Source organism: Hemiscyllium ocellatum, chromosome 2 (genome assembly GCF_020745735.1).
Source record: "Hemiscyllium ocellatum isolate sHemOce1 chromosome 2, sHemOce1.pat.X.cur, whole genome shotgun sequence".
In the NCBI taxonomy this organism is placed as follows: domain Eukaryota; kingdom Metazoa; phylum Chordata; class Chondrichthyes; order Orectolobiformes; family Hemiscylliidae; genus Hemiscyllium; species Hemiscyllium ocellatum.
Genome location: NC_083402.1, coordinates 110,723,166 through 110,741,187, shown reverse-complemented (window position 1 = coordinate 110,741,187; position 18,022 = coordinate 110,723,166). Strand labels below are relative to the sequence as shown.

The following is an 18,022-nucleotide window of genomic DNA, read 5'->3' as shown; positions in this document are numbered from 1 at the left end:
TCTTCCAGCCCTGCAGCTTGAACTGCACTGACGCTGGGAGGGGAGGAGGCGGATCGCAGGCGGGGTTGTTTCAGGGTGACTGACAGGAGGCGAGGAACCCAATACTGGACTCAAATCTGAAGGAGGGAGCTTAGCCCGGAGATAGTGTCCCGTCTGCATCCAACTGGAAAGCCCGTGTGGAGCTCTATTCCGAGCAGAACTGCCTTGAGCAATTCCCGACTTGCAGCAAATACAGCCGTTTCCGCACAGATGACAGCTATTAGGAAACCGCATCCATTAATCTTCATTGTCTTGCCTTTATTTATGCCGGGTAAGGACATGGCACCATTAAAAATACAGCGTGTAAACTGAGCAAAAGTATAAAATAGATTATTGCATACAATGTTGATATTCTTTACAAATTTAAAGATATGTTGCAATTTATATTCTGGCTATTTAGAATATTTCTCTTTCTGTGTATGTGTGTGTTAAGGTTGCTTTTCCTCCAAAGCGGAGGATAGGCTGTTCCGGAGGATTTTCCGCCGATATAATCAGCACATCAGGCCGGTGGAGAATGTGTCTGACCCGGTGACTGTACAGTTCGAGATCTCCATCTCACAGCTGGTCAAAGTGGTAAGGGCTGGAAGCTGGGATTGTGCCTTGTATCAGAACTTGACGGCACGTGTGCGTATGGACAGTTCTGTTGTTCTCAAGCGTAATCCGCTTTGTTTCCATCCCTTTTTTGATAGGACGAGGTCAACCAGATCATGGAAACTAACCTTTGGCTGCGGCATGTAAGTGGTGCCATGTACATTATACAAAAGCGATCCTACCCGTGATAAGTAAATCTGTTTCGGGCTCATGTACGCTTTTCTAGTTTCTTAGTAAAGTGAACCACACCAGTTTTAGCTATTCACTTACCCCCCACCCTCTGGGAAGCCCATCCCGATGAAGGGCTTTTGCCCGAAATGTCGATGTTCCTGCTCCTCGGATGCTGTCTGACATGCTGTGCTTTTCCAGCACCACTCTAATCTTGACTTAAATCATCGCAGCCTATATTGATCATACAGACCGAAACATGGCACTTTACGATTTGCATCTACAACAGCTACAGCAAAAACGCCGGTTCTTTCCACCTGATGTTAACTTTGTGTTAGTGAATGAGTTAAAATCTCACTTGTATGGGACCCACTATGTTCCACTGGGAGACCACTTTTTACGACTTGCCTGTTTCAGAGTGGCAGCAGGTAGGTACAGTGTAGCACAAACAGCTCGTTGAGCTTGCATCATCGGAGTTAATGATGATTCAGAGTAAAAATATGCCCAGTTATAGAGAAAGAGCAGGGGAGTGGCATTATTTCTAGTGACCTTTCAAAGAGCCAGCACATCCACAATAGGCAAAATAGCCTCCTTCCGCGTTCAGATTTTAATATAAGATTGCATTCAGATTGCCAGAATATTTTACTACAAAGGCATAATACTGCAGGTCCTATAAATGTGAAATAAAAAAACCCAGAAAGCACTAGAACCACTTTGCAAATATGGCAGCATCTCTGGAGCAAGAAAAGAGTTAATCTTTTGAGTTCACAACAGTTTTGTTGAAATAACTCGTTATGGGTTAGTGACTGTTACACATCTAAGCATTCTAGGAAGCTAACAGCAGGTCATGCCTCAAAAGTACATTGTTGATGATCAAATGACAATGCATTTATCTTTATAATGAATGCAATATGTCCAATTTGTCCCCTGCTATTTTCAACAGATCTGGAATGATTACAAACTGCGATGGAACCCAGTTGACTATGATGGGATCGAATCCATCAGAGTTCCCTCTGACCACATATGGAAACCAGACATTGTGCTGTACAACAAGTGAGTTTCACATGACCAGTAAAACAAACCCAATACTGTTTCTCCTGACATTTTCTTGATGTATTAACCACTTTTGGACCCTTTTCCTTTGCAGCGCAGTGGGAGATTTTCAAGTTGAGGACAAAACAAAAGCATTACTCAAATATGATGGAACTGTTACTTGGATACCTCCTGCCATTTTTAAAAGCTCCTGTCCAATGGACATCACTTATTTTCCTTTTGACTATCAGAACTGTTCGATGAAATTTGGATCCTGGACCTATGATAAAGCCAAAATTGACCTTGCGATCATTGGGTCCAAAGTAAACTTGAAAGATTTTTGGGAGAGTGGCGAATGGGAAATCATTGATGCTCCTGGATATAAACATGACATTAAGTATAATTGTTGTGAAGCTATTTATGTGGACATCACTTACTCATTCTACATACGAAGACTTCCCTTGTTCTACACAATCAACCTGATCATTCCTTGCCTGTTGATATCCTTTCTGACTGTGTTAGTTTTTTATCTACCCTCTGACTGTGGCGAGAAGGTCACTTTGTGTATATCTGTCCTTCTCTCCTTGACAGTATTTTTGTTGGTTATCACTGAAACCATCCCTTCTACCTCTCTGGTGATTCCTCTGATTGGCGAATACCTTTTATTTACAATGATCTTTGTCACTCTGTCCATTGTTATAACTGTATTTGTTCTAAATGTCCACTATCGAACTCCAACTACTCACACCATGCCAGGGTGGGTGCGGAGTGTCTTCCTGCACTTCTTACCCAGAGTGATGTTGATGAGAAGGCCTTTAGATGAAAAGCAAGCTGAAAACGCTAGGAGCAGGCAAAGGAAAGCTAACTATCTCCAAACAAATTGTGCCAGCTATATGGAACAAAGTGATTTCAAGATTAACAAAGACCAGCCAAAATTCCCCTGCCAGTACTGCAAACAGCCCAGTGGTGATGCTTCCTGTAACAGATATATCAGTCCACAGTCATTTGAGACTCTGTTCGGTGTCTCACTCCTTTCTCCTGAAATCCGACAGGCTATAGAGAATGTCAAGTATATTGCAGAAAACACAAGGAGCCAGAATGCTGCCAGAGAGGTGAGTGGACATCTGATTATGTCTTGGCTGATGGACAAGTAATAAGCAATAAATAATGTCGCTTCAACAGCGTCGCTGTTTTGTTTCTTTTGTAGAAATTGCTGTTCACAGAATTAGCAGCAGAAAAATTAGCCATTTGGCCCAAATGGTTCATACTGGTATTTATGCTGTCCTTAAATTAATCAATGCTATTTGTCTCAATTACTTGTGGTATCAAGTTCCCATTTTAACCACTAACTGGATACAGAGGTTTCTCCTGCATTTCTTATTGAATTCAATAGTGCATAATAATATTTATGACTGCTAGTTTGGTTCCCCCTCATATTTTCTCTAGCAAATCCTTTCATAATGTTTTAGATACCTATAAGATAACAACAAACCTTCTCATTCCTAAGGTAAAAAAAAAACCTCAGCTCATTAAATTCTTCCTGACTGTTGCAGCCTCTTAGTTCTGGTATCATCCTGTGAATCCTACTTATACCCTTCGCAGTTCATGTACCCAGGCTGGAATGTCATTAGCACACACCAGATCTGGTTCCCAAAATCCATAATTTATGTTATTCCAATAGGAAGTTCCTGCAATTTCTCCCCATGCAAAATTCAGTCAGAGGCAGAATAAAATGCACTCCCATTTGAAAAGCAAAACTCAGCAGTATGCATCATATTCATGCTACCAAGCAATAAATAATTTTAGTATTCTTCATGGATTGTAGAAATACAACCTTGGTCAATTGCAATCTGCCCCGAGTCACCAAAATCAAATTAAAATTCATGTAAGTACCCACAATCTAGTGCTATTTTACTACTGAGCTATAAGTCACACAAGCACTGCGAATTTAACTCCATTTCCAAACATCTGCAATACTCCTCTGTTATTTATATCCTCATGTCTTTTTTAAATACATATTTACTTTATACTTTACAATTTACAGGTATTGTTCTTGGGAAATTTCATTACCAAATTATGTCACTCTCACTTGATTCCATAAGTCCTAATGTCATTGTTGACTACCTTAAATAGAAGTTAATGTGGTTGAGCTTGCTCTTTTCACAAATATAATGAGGCGGACTTACTTATTTAATATCACCAAGAAAATCAATACTTTAGTTGTGGACACATATTGGCCCGTCAATCTTGATGGGAATAATTCTGACCACATTTCAATAAATTTAGATTCTTGATAACCGAGGGGATGTAAGATTATAAGGGGTATTCAAGAATGTAGTCAGGTGTCACATGACACCAGGTTAGAGTCCAACAGGTTTATTTGAAATCATAAGCTTTTGGAGCATTGCTCCTTCATCAGGTGAAAACCCACCTGACAAAGGAGCAGCGCTTCGAAAGCTAATGATTTCAAATAAACCTGTTGGACTCTAACCTGGTGTCATGTGACACCTGACTTTGTCCACCCCAGTCCAACACCAGCAACTCCACATCATGCAAGAGTGCAGAGATGAAATTGAAATCAGATCAGCTATAATCTTACTGGATGGCAGAGCAAGCTCAAAGAGTCACGTGGCCAACTCTTGTTTCTTGTGCAAAGGTCCGTACATTTCAAACTCGTATTTACACATTTACTGTATGCTGTAAGGAACGAGTGTACATTTAGGTATTGCCTTGAAGCACCTTATGGCCAATCAACTACTTTTGAAGTGTAGTCACTGTTTTAAAGTAGGGAAACACAACAGCAATTCAAATGCAACAAGATCCCTCGGATTGGGTGAATGGTCAGGTAAATGATATTGGTTGATTGTTAAATACTGGTGGGGTGTCCTTATTGCTCTGCCTCAACTCATGACATTGGGATTGTTTATGTCCACCTGAGAGAGCACACAGGAGTTAAGATTCCACAGACTCGGTATAAAGCCTCTTAGTCAGTTTTTTGGAAAGTGCAGCGCTGCATTGATGTGTCAGCATGAATTCTGCACTTAAGATGATGGTGTGAACATTGAACCCAAGCATCCAAGCCTAAAGTGGGAATGTACAGTTGAGCCAAACTAACAGTTTTTAGGGCAAGGCAATATAAAATCTTCTGAAGCAAAGGAACTTGTGCACATATTTATAGTCAGAAAATTTTTAAAAGAACCACAAAAATAGGAATTGCTGGAAATGCTCAGCAGTTCTGACAGCATCTATGGTGAAATCAAAGTTGAATGTTTCAGGTCGAGTGACTTTTCCTCTTCTCTCCACAGATACTGCCAGACCTGCAGAGCTTTTGCAACAATTCTATTTTTATCTCTGATTTATAGTTTCTGTAGTTTTTTTCAATTTTTATATGGTCTCAAAAAAGTTGGATTTAAAGTAGAAAAGAAAATGTGGACAAGTTTTGTTATCTTCTTTATGTGGTTAATCTTTACCTCGGATTTGTCTGATTCTCAACAGTTCACAGGAGTTAATCTTAATTGTAAAGGAACATTTTTCTGAATAGAGAGATAAACTTCTTTGTTGATTCAGTAGATTTTCCTTTTGAAGTTGATTGCAACAATGGTATGATGACAGAGATGGATCAAAGCAAGACATAGCAAAACTAATGAATTGAATCTCTTGCAGCCAGAGCTGTGCAAACAAGTCAATATTAAAAGAAGAATTAAAAGCAACAACTTTACAGTTGGGAATGGGGAAAAAAAAGTGTTTTAGAGTAGCATGGAGGGATTGATGGTGGAACTCTTAAATCCATGGGGCAGCATGGTGGCTTGGTGGTTAGCACTGCTGCCTCCCAGCTCTAGGGTCCCAGGTTTGATTCCAGCCTTGGGCAACTGTCTGTATGGAGTTTGCATGTTGTCTGTGTGGGTTTCCTCCCGATGTGCAAGCTAGGTGAATTGGTCATGCTAAGTTGCCCATAGTGCAAGATGCATTATTCAGAGAGAAATGGGTCTGGGTGGGTTACTCTTTGGAGGGCTGGTTGGGCCAATTGTAAAGTTTCCACACTGTAGTGAATCTAATTTATAGAAAAATTAAATCCTATTTCTGATAAGTTTACACATTTTGCTTCAGGGCAAATCATTTTCTGCCATACTATTGTAACTAAATCAATGTCACTTCAGCAATAAATTCTTGTTATTTAGCTTGGTTTACAATCTAAGCTACAGTGGAGAAAGCCAACTTTTAAAACTTTAGACTCTAACATTGTCATGATTTGCTAATTTTCTTTTAAGTAAGGTCGAAATGGTGTTTTTTCAGTCCTAATATCACTGTGTCGTTTCCAATTTAACTAGGAGGGACTACAACATAGGTTTACAAGAATAAGATCTGATTTTCAAGAATCATGTTATGAGGAGAGGTTATATAGATTAGGCCTGTTTTCTCGAGAATTTACATGGTTAAGGGGTGATCTAAGTGGTCTTCAAGGTATTAGCAAAGAAGGACAGGGTAAATAAAGGTAAACTGTTTCCACTGATTGGGGATTATAGGACTTGTGGGCGTAATGTAATAATTAGGGCCAGACCATTCAGGAGAAATATTTGGAAACATTTCTGCACAGAATGAGTGGTGGACATTTGGAATTCTCTTTCACAAAAAGCTTTTTTTGTTAAGCAAAGATATTAAGGGATATAGCCCAAAGGCAGGTATATGGAGTTAAGCCACAGATCAATTATGATCCCATTGAGTGCAATACACAGTCAAGGGACTGAATGGCCAATCATGCTCCAAGTGATGTTAAGGAGACAATAAAGAGGCAATGGCCTAGTGGTATTTTCACTCGACTATTAATCTGGAAATTTAGGTGATGTTCAGGAGACTCATAAGAGTTGATTAAAGGCAGGTCGATGGAATTAGTTCATTGATCAACCACAAACTTATTGAATAGGGGAGTACATGAGGTTTAATAGCCCCAACCTGTTCCTAGGTTCTTGTGCATTTGTTAAATGATCAGAATAGTCTGTGATAGTACTGAGAGGTAAATACTAGTGATACCCTCAGTACTGTACTGAGAGAGTGCTACACTGATAACAGTACCATTTTTCAGAAGCAATGTCAAGCCTGTGCCAAATCCATCCCTTTAGGTGGTAAGTATCCTATTCAGTGAAAATCAAGGGAATTCTCCCGGTGTCCAAGCCGATATTTCTCTCTTAATCGCCCCCCTATAAAATTCTGACCATTCATTTCATAGCTGTTTGTTGGATCTTGCTGCATTTCTCAACATTTCAACCACGACTACACACTAGAATACTTTGTGATTTCTGTTTACTAATTTGTTTTTTTAAATACCATTTATCAACATTAAGAATATACCATATCTTGGAGACTGTTACAGGGTATGCTAATGGATATAAATATTCAGGAAAGTCAGGTTATCTTCAGTAATAAAACTACATAAAAATGTTCACATTATATTTTGCTACTTTTGTTTCTTTTAAACTAACTTTTCTAATCTACATCTTTTATTCTTTTTCTAATCTCAAAGCTTTATGGAGGGGTGGATTTGGTTATTAACTATGCATTTTTCTAATAAGAGGGTTGTCAATACTGTACTCTGTTTATATTTTGCAGGTGGAAGATGATTGGAAATATGTGGCGATGGTAATTGACCGAATATTCCTGTGGGTATTTGTTTTAGTTTGCGTACTGGGAACTGCGGGGTTGTTTTTACAGCCACTAATGGCTGCAGAGTAAATCTAGTGTCTTATTTGAAACCAATGAACATCATTGGTATTAAGATTCAGTGTACATAATACCAGTGCCGTCTGTCACACTAGAACATACAGGTAATCAAACACAGCATGAGAAAGAAAAATGAAAAACTTCTCCATTGAAATCTTTGTCTTTTATTCCATGCATTTATTAGCTTTTGACAAAATAATGATTCTGTGACCTTTTATATGTAAAACCATAAATCACTGTTCACTGTACTGTGCTATAATGTCAGTGGGTCATGGCCAATCTTCCTATATTGTGAATGATGTCATGATAAAATGTATTATCTATTAAAAATTATCCTTTTAATATTTTAAACTATATCAGCAAACAATTGGTGATTCTATCTTTCTTGTAGTTCTCTAATTATTACAAAACTTTCTTTTTATTGTAATTGTTTAGTATCTTTCTGCAAATTGATGGGAGCATCGAGTAATTTTAAAAGCAGGTTGTGAAATAATATCAATAAGGGAGGAAACTGGACATGCAACAGATGAAAATGCAGATTGTTAAAGATCACTGATACTGAAAAAAATGGATGACAATGTTGGTTCCAACTATTATATTTTCATACTATCCACATTGAATATTTCATATCTGAAATACAAATATAACCTTGTATACTTGATTTTCATAAATTGCTTTGCAAACATTTTCCCCTCCTTGTCATTCATCATGAGGCATCACTCTGAGTACCAGAAGGTCTCCTAGATTTTGCCTGTTCTTTCCATTGGCACATGGACAATGAGGTTCAGTAGGTAATTCAATCTTGGAAACCTTCACAGTAAAATGAGTCCCTCCTGACATATGCACTTTAAAATTTGAATTGCTGAACACTGACCAGTTCAGAGAAATCTTATTGCTTTCCCTCTATCCTTATGCTAATGCCAAATGTAACCTCCAACAGCTGGCTGAGATCAGCCAACTGTAAAACTTTGACCTATTTGATCTAGACTAGACAGTACCTTTGGCTTTTATGCCTGGCAGAGAATGACTTTATTTTTAAGCAGAGCAGAACATAACAAAACAAATGCGGTGAGTTGCTCAAAAAGAGAGCGAGTGCCTCATATATATTGAATTTTTTAATCATCAAGTGATCTCAACATTTTTCAAAATTAAAGTACTTTCAAATTATTGTAATAGTTGTCATGTTATGTGCTTTGATAACCATGAATCATGAACCATGAATATTTTTCAGTTGACAAAGATATTCCAAAAGATGGCAAGTTATGTTGCAGCTGTATCAAACTTTAGTTAGGCCACATTTTGGAACATTGCATGCAGTTCTAGTCACCACACTATCCGAAGTATGTGGATACTTTGGAGAGGGTGCAGAGAAGGTATACCAGGATGTTGTTTGGTCTGGAAGGTTTTACTTATGAGGAGAGGTCAGATAAACTTGAATTGTTTTCACTGGAAAGACAGAGGCTGAGGGGCGACCTGATAGAGGTCTACAAAATTGTGAGACACATAAATACAGTGTACAAAGTTAAAAATCACACAAGACTAGGTTATAGTCCAACAGGTTTGTTTGGAAGCACTAGCTTTCAAACAACTGCTCCTTTGAAGGAGCAGTCCTCCGAAAGCTAGTGCTTCCAAATAAACCTGTTGGACTATAACCTGGTATTGTGTGATTTTTAACTTTGTACACCCTAGTCCAACACCGGCGTCTCCAAATCATAAATAGGATGGATAGTCAGAGGCTTTTTCTCAGGTTGACAAGGTCAACATGACCAACTACAAGGTGAGTGGAGAAAGGTTAGGGGAGAGGCGTGGAGAAAATGTTTCACACAGAGGGTGGTGCGCGCCTGGAATGCGCTGCCAGTGGAGGTGGTGGAAGGAGGCATGTTAGCAACTTTTGAAGTGTATCTTGATAGCACATGAACGGGAGGTGAACAGAGGGATAGAAATCATGTATGGGCAGTAAGTAGCGGGTCTAAATAAGGATTAGGAATCAGCACAGGTTTGGTGGGCTGAAGGGCCGTTCCTATGATATATCGTATTGTTAAAGCTAAATACTAAATAATAATAAACAAATCCTTTGATTTATCCCTCTCTTTTTCTGGATTATTATGAATGATTCAGAGTTGGGATTCTGCTACCTACAGCTTCTAAAGGATATACATATCATTAAAGTCACACAATTGAATGTGCTCATAAATACTCGTTTTAGATCGAGTAAAAAGGTCACTGTGCTGGCAGACCGAATCTACATAATCTAAAAGAAATGCTATTGGACGGAAGACATAGGAACCCAAACAACAGTTAGAGGATGTAATTTAGGTTGATGTTGTTTCTTCAGGCAATTTGTATTATCTATTGACCTTTAAAAATATCAATGCAGTTAATATTGTAGATAAATAATTTTATAAACAATGAGTCAGAATACAGTAGCTAGTAAAGTAATATGCTACCAATGGAAATACATCTGAAAATTATAAAATTATTTTTAACATGTGCGTATGGAATTAAGGGCACTCAGAACATAGGGAAAAAAGTCATTAGACAAAAAACTGTCTAAAATGTATTGATTCAAATTTATTAAAGTAGTGTATATTTTAATTGTTCAGTGAATCTGCATGGCAAAATTTATAATCACCGCTGCAAAAAGTAGTTCATTTTAACATTACAATATTTGTCATTGAATACAAATAAAAATCGTTAGCATGTTTAACAAGCATTTCCTTGAAGAATTCACTGGAAGGAGTCCAGTAACATTTCTTATATCAATGGAAATAATTCATTTTTGCATGCAGACCTCCACATCGATAATGAACTGTCACTGGCTTCAATAAATGCTTTTTCTTTTCTATGTTTTACCTCACACCTAACGTGATAATAGGTTGCCTACAGTAAGAACCGTATTTTTAAAGGATACATATAAATCTCGATTTAGACTGTCATAACTAAAAGCTCTTGCTTTTGTCTACAGAACAACCTTGCACACTTAGAGTTAATTACTAAATGCATAAAACAACACATTATATCAGAGATCAATAAAGCCACATTTAAGGTGAGGCAATGGCTTATTATTGTTGTGTCGCCATAGTCTTACCAGAACATAAGGGCTGCTCTGTCATTAGAGAGAAGCAACTGGTGGTGATTTAACCTGAGGAACACCAGATCTCAGGAGAGGGAAAAGGTTGAGAAGGAGAGCCCTTCATGGTAACCTCAAACCAGTGATGGGATTTGAACCCATGCTGTTGGCATCACACTGCTCTGCAAACCAATTCCCAGCCTATTATTACTGGACTGATAATCCATAGACCCAGGTAATGTTCTATGGATGAAGGTTTGAATCCTGCCATTGCAAATGATGGGATTTGAATCCAATTAAAAGAAAGTGGCATTAAGACTTTAATGATGACCATGAAACAATTGTTGATTGTCAGAAAAACCCATCTGGTTCACTAATGTCCTTTAGGGAAGGAAAATGCCATCCTTACTTTGTCTGATCTACATGTGACTCCAAACCCGCAGCAATGTGGTTGACTCTTTACTGCTGTCTGGGCAATTCGGGCAATAAGGCGTGTGTTTACGCAAGTAGGTGGGTAATAAATGCTGCCTAGCCAGCAACACCCACATCTCATGAACAAATAAAAAAAATTCAAACTAGAAATAATGGAAATTGCTACTTCAAAGCACATTACAATAAAGTAGAGACCGTACAGATTAAAGATATTGATGGGTAAACTGAATATTTGCATTTCAGGTATTGAAAAGACATTAACCAAACAGCTGCGAACTCTAGGATGGCTTCTGTAATGCAAAGCTTGCTGCTGTCAGGCAGTGCACTGTTCAAGAATACCTGTCATTGGGTTTGGAAAATCTTCATTAAGGAATGCATTCAACATTTTTCTCTGTTGGAAGTTGCAGATTATTATTTCTCAGATGCATCAATGTTAGGCATATAAAAATGCTCACAAATGACTGTTCAAATAATTTGTTCCTGACAGCTTGTAGCTCTGCTCACATTTCCTGTGGTGATGCAAAGCTGGATTAAAGTTGGAGAAACTGTGTGAAAAATTCTTGAGGCTTTTCTTGACCTGAGTTTCATGGGCTGATGGGAGCTGAAAGATGGGGGTTAATGATGAAAGGCCAGAATTCAATATCAAAGCACATCAGAAGCTGACTACAATATTAATGAAATAACTCCACAGAGATCAGTATCCTGTCACCTAGTCATCCTTTATTTACACATGGAAGTCCTTAATGCTGATCCAGCTCCCTCAGAGCCAGTTTTCAGTGTCAGGACCAGATTAATAGCCCCAAACAGGGAATTCATATTCTATGAGGTCCACTTGGCTGACCTTGTTACAATCATTACAGTTAGCATGTGAACCATGAATAAATTAACACAGAAATCCTGCAGTAGCATTTTGTCACTGAGCATTCTATCATGGGTCATCATTGTGATTCTCCCTTTCACACCAACAGCCAGCAAACATTGAAATCAGCAAGGATTGCAACTGTCCTACTCCAATGTAACTCCATCTAAAGTTACACTTTGTTTAGTCACATTTTAGCAGTATGATTAATAAAATTTGTTGAAAAACAGAACTAAGTCTGGAAAAGCAATTTTCATTTTGTGGTCATTGTCAGCTAAATTTAAAACTTTTGAATCTTCTCACAAACTTTGAACTTTTGGGTTTTTTTGTAATATTTTAGCTTCAACATTTGGCCCATGTGTATGGCCCTATCTATAATTTGATCCATTTATGCTCTTTTAAAAATGACTTTTTTTTTATTATGTGGCTTTATTGGTCACTGTGGCATATTAACCACCAAGCTCCTTACCTTAATACTCCAATGTGAAGGAGTGGCACTGAGTTTTCCAACATTACTTATAAAGGTTGAAGGTCAATAAACCACCTACAAAAGTGCCATTGCTACCAAATGACCACAGAAGAAACATATAGATACTTACTTGTATACATGTAAGCATGTGGTTCACAATAAGGACATGATGAACTACGCTCCTGAAATTGACATATTAATATCAGTATTTGTTTGTGTTCCTCCATGAAATTCTGATTAATTATAACACAACAATGGGTTGATGTAAAAGCATTAATATGTTTAGAGTTAGACGTATTTACAGCTGCTGCTATAGGACCAGATAGATTGAACATTTTTAAAACTAATAAACATCATAAGTCATTTTACAAAAGCAGTTCAAACCCAAAGTTAAAGTAAGCGAAGAGTTTGGGGAAGTCATAAAAGTTGTTGCAAAGTTTTGTTTTAAGACGTCTTTTGAATTGGCAAACAGTGACATCAAAGTAGAGGGGCAGGGAAGAAAGTTCCAAAATTCTAGAACTCTAACTGCTGAAATGAGCAGAATGAAGTTTTGAAACACTGTCTTGAACAGAGCAACTGTTGTACTGGTCTTATCATGTCTTGGTACACTGAAACAATTTAAGTCTAATACTTTGGACCAAATCATTTGTGGATTTTGGAATTTTCTGGATTATGGAATACAGTTAGTATTCCATCATTTGATTGATATGATGAGTTGGAAGGTGGGGAGGGGGCGAAGCATTGTTTTCCTTAAATGATTGTGCAGTAAGCTCCTTACATACAATAAAACACCAGACACAAACATCGATATCTACATGAGCTTAGACTGTCTCCTCCATGGAACTAGCTCTCTCTCAGTCATGTGATGTTACACCTGCATTACATTATAATCCTGGAAGCTCCTGCTGTTGAATCATTACTCTCAGTTAGAATACTTAACCCACAATTGTGTGAAATGCAGATATAAATATTTACTCCAAAACTAAAATAGTGATAAAGCTTTATAAAGCAATAATAAGTAGGTTTTGCTTATCCAAATGCTTCCATGTTTACAGTCCCAAAGTAGTAGACTGAAATGAAGCTGATGACACGAAGTGGATTCTGCGGAAATAGTTACAGAACTTTTGATTCTGAACAATAGACATTTGGGCTGCAAGAGTTACAATGCACTGCTATTTACATCCATACCAATAAGGTGGTATGGATGTAAATAATACCATACCATATAAGAATTTGGAAATTTACTCAGACTTGCATTTCAACCTACGATGTATATCATTAAACTAGTGTGAAGTTAGTGAAGAAAGCTAAGGTGCAGAATAGATGATAGGAGGGGACATGCTGGAAATAAAATACTTGATTAGTTTGAGGATGCCATAGTAGAAATGCAGCAGCAATGCTCACTTTGCTGAAATAATTACATTTATGTAGCAACTTGCATATCATCAGCATGTTCCAAAATGCCTTATATATAAGCAATGCTTTTCAAACAGAGGAAGTGCTGGAGAAACTCAACCAGGTCTGGCAGCATCTGTGGAGAAAGAAAAACAGAGTTAATGCCTTATGTTCTGTATAACATTTCTTTAGGTTTGTAATGTGAAAGTGATATGAATGAAGTGTATGACTGTTTGGGCCCTGAGCAAAGCCTGCATTGAGCACTCTCCTGTTCTGCCCATCTGGTTTTACAATCTTGATATAGCCATGAGTAGTGAGATACTACTGATTTTAACTCCTTCCAACTGTGATTGTGCTGGAAATCTTAAGGGTTACACTGACCATGCAAACCATTGGCTATGCTGTGGTCATAATTTGGTTTGAGGCTTTAGACATAGCTATAGTAGATGACAGCTCTATCACACCTTCTTTTTTGGTAGAATATAATTTCTGCACAAAGTGCTCCTCAGTCAGCTTGGGGTATTTGAAGTAATCCCCAAAGATTTACTCTGGGTAGCACTTTCTACACTCTGCTTTGCACCTCTTCCTCCTAGCTGTTCCTGCCAGCAGGTGTCTTATTCAGTTGTTCTCCTTCTTCCTCCAAAATTGATGGAGGACCTACAGCCATGAGTAAAATCAAATATCTGCAGTGCAGGTGAACCAGTGAGCATGTAATTATTTCCAGAATTAACAAAATCAAGAGCAAATTGAGCGTACAAAACAAGGAAAGTGTAAAAGTTCAGCAACAGTCAAAAAGGACAAACCAACAACTAACCCATAATGGAGCAGAAGAACCCTTGAAATAATACTCCATTACTACTTAACATCCTGATTGGCTGGTTTATTGAATTGCAATACTTAGGCTGAACACCTAAAAAGAAGCCTAATCCAATAAGGTGGGCAGTGGACTTCCATTAAGGCATTGACAGAATCATGCCACCAATTGGCTTTCTGAATCAATATCTCTCTTCATGCTATTACACTCATGGACCATAGATTGTAATTTCTGATCAAAATCTTATTTGACTCAAATGCTTTTCTGAGAAGATAACCCAACAGCATTTGATTGGTGGAGATGGCTCCATGTGAAGGATTGTGCCATTTCAAACTTCTGGAATGTAGTCAGTCTCTGTAACAGCAAACTTGCGTGATTGAATGCACCATTTCAAAATAATTACTGCATGAGTGAGAGCACAGCTGCTCTGCTCTTTGCATTTTCTGACTACATTGGTATCACATTTCCAGATCCAGTTGTTGCTTTTTGTTCTCTCCATAAAATTGTTGCTAATAAAACATTATGGCTCTTCGGGAGAGCTATGAATGGCTCAGGCAATTTGCATTGATTCAATTATCAGAAATTTTGTGAAGCACATGATAAAGAAAAAAATATAAAGCCACGTGATATGAAGTAAATAGACAGGATGAAGGCTCATGCGCAACTTAAACAACATCGTTGAATGAATGGCCTGCTTCAATGCTGTAAATTATATGTAATCTTGTTATTTTGGAAGAAATCCCACAAGATAATCTTCAAAACTGAATGATTGATCACCCAGATAATAAATGTCACCATCAGTTCATCGAAGCACTTCCTTCATATATTCACAATGATGCCATTGCCTTTTTTTTTCCCAAATGAGCTTTGTAAATGAGTTAGTTACGATCTTTGCATGTACTCAAGAATTGCATTCACAGAACAATAACTTGAATAAAAGTCGGTTTGTTTCAATAAATGTGCAAAAAGTCAATATATATAATGTAAGTTAGTCAATAGTACACATTCTGATATGAAAGATTAAGAAGCCATATGTTGTGCAAACCTAAATTTAATTTATTCACGTTTCATTGTATTAATTCATAATTGATAAGTTCAACACAATTTTAAGCCAATATAATTCACTTTCTGTCATTAAAATGTTTTTTGTATTTAGTTCATTAGGACAATGCATTTTGCATGATGTATCATGAATGAGATTTAATGGACTAAAAAGTATGCCATAAAGTATTCAGATTAACTACATAATACCCCTGTTGCTCTCAGCTTGGGTTCTGAATTAGCATTATTTTGTTCAACTCTATCTATATGATGGACAGGACAAACGCAAAAAATGTTGGAGAAACTCAGCAGGTCTAGCTGCATCTGAGGTGGGAGAAGCAGAGTTAATGTTTGAGTCTGGTATGACGCCTCTTCAGAACTAGAGAAATTGACAACTATCAGGCACAGAAGCCCATGCGATTGGGAAGTCTTAGTAGCCATGAACAAGCTAGAACATAAGTTAGTAAAAGATGCCAAGTTATAAGAATTTCAAAACTGGAGAGAAGTTGAAGTGCCAGATAGGGAAAAACTGGTCCTATCAAAGAAGGTTTTGAGTACAGGAGGAGGGATGTGTTATGGCAGTTATACAGAGCCTTGATAAGGCCATACCTAGAATATTGTGTGCAGTTTTGGTTCCCTTTTCTGAGGAGGGATGCTCTTGTTGTCGAGGGAGTGCAGCAAATGTTTACCAGGCTGATTCCAGGGATGGCGGGACTGATGTATGAGGACAGATTGACTAGGTTAGAATTGTTTTTGCTGAATTCTAACAGGATTAGACAGGGTAGATGCAGGGAGGATTTTCCTGATGGTGGGTGGGTTCAAAACCAGGGGTCACAGTCTGAGGTTTTGGGGTGGACCATTTAGGACAGAGATGAGGAGACATTTCTTCATGCAAAGGGTGAAGAGGCTGTGGAATTCATTACCACAGGAAGTAATTATTGCCAAAATATTGAATGTATTTAAGAGGTGGCTAGAAATCACACTTGGGTGAATGGGATCAAAAGTTATGGGGAGAAAGCAGGATTAGGCTATTGAGTTGGACAATTGGTCATGATCATGATGAATGGCAGAGCAGACAGAAAGGGCCAAATGGCCTCCTCATGCTCCTATCTTCTATATTTCTACACAAACAAGTGGATTTGCATGGAAAAGGTGTTTTTGATAGGTCATGTAAGGCTGAAGCAAGACTAATGGCAAGCGATTGTGAAGGAAATCTAAGGGGCAAGATCGAAAAGTAAATTCACCAGTGGTGAGAGAAGCACTTTTGAACGTTTTCTTGACATTGTTAACTATAAATGCTTGGGAAACTACAATCCTTCAGGGAGATCAGTTCAAGAGAGAAGAGTTTCTTCATCCTCCAAAGGAGCCACCAAACACATGGAAGTTAAATAAATGTGTACATGGCTTAAATAATAACCTTAATGTTTGACTCTTTTCAGTCAGATCTCTCTGTTAAGGTTAGGCTGTCTTCAGTTAAAAACAGATCGTGCAATGCTTTACTAGCACCATCAGGGCAACTTTCAGTTATTGTTATGGATTAACTTTTTTTTATGAAATAGGAGCAGAGGAGTTGATAACATTGTCATAGATAGGCTTAAAGCTGAATGCACAATACAACTCAGACTTCTGGGGTTTTTCAGTACACTGGTTTGGAAATCAGGTAGATTTGATCAAGTGTCATTTTGCATCAGCAATCTTATTTGGAAACTATTAACCCCATTGCTATGAGTCAAAAGAGTTTACAAATAAATGCAACAGTTTATAAAATTGAAGTGGAGCAAGTGGAAAGTTTAGTTGGACAGCTGAATTGTTTGGGCATCCAAACAAGACCAGATGCCAATTTTGAAGTACTAGAGTTGAGTATAACTCTGTAAAATCCCAAGGTGTAATATACAAAAGAGCTTTGGGACTTCAATATGCAAAGAAGAAAATGTAAAATATTGTTATTTTGTATGTTTTCTTTTTTTAATGTTTATTATTATAGCATTTATTAGTTTATTTAAAAATAAAAGTAAATAATCTGTTAACATCTAATATAGTCTGAGGGAATGCCTGAGACCTAATTGCAGAAGAGAACAAATAATGGATACATTGATTAAGAGTTAATCAAACATGAATTGGTTTTATAAATATGGAGAATTAATAATAAGAGTTTTATGAAGCCTGGCTAACTACAAGAAAACACTCACTAAAAATGTGGAGTTGGACTGTATGGAAAAGCAGTTATCTTCTGGTGTACTACAGCACGAGGGGCAGGAAGGTGAGAAAGGCACTCAGAAAGATATCCTAGTTACCTAGAGAAAACAGAAGAGAAAGGAAAGTACCTATATTGAATGTCCTAGGTACATAAGAATGTTGTGTTTTTCTAAGGAGGTCACTACAGTGATCTGAGACCTT

General features: G+C 37.7%; 1 protein-coding gene across 1 annotated transcript; it reads left to right on the top strand.

Moving 5' to 3' along the window:
* The first annotated feature begins 728 nt into the window (after window positions 1–728).
* chrna6 (cholinergic receptor, nicotinic, alpha 6) lies at window positions 729–7,748 on the top strand. Its single transcript, XM_060845654.1, has 4 exons — window positions 729–773; window positions 1,742–1,851; window positions 1,946–2,942; window positions 7,435–7,748. The coding sequence occupies exons 1-4, from the start codon at window positions 747–749 to the stop codon at window positions 7,555–7,557; spliced, it is 1,257 nt and encodes a 418-aa protein (XP_060701637.1). The 5' UTR covers window positions 729–746; the 3' UTR covers window positions 7,558–7,748.
* Window positions 7,749–18,022: the final 10,274 nt, after the last annotated feature.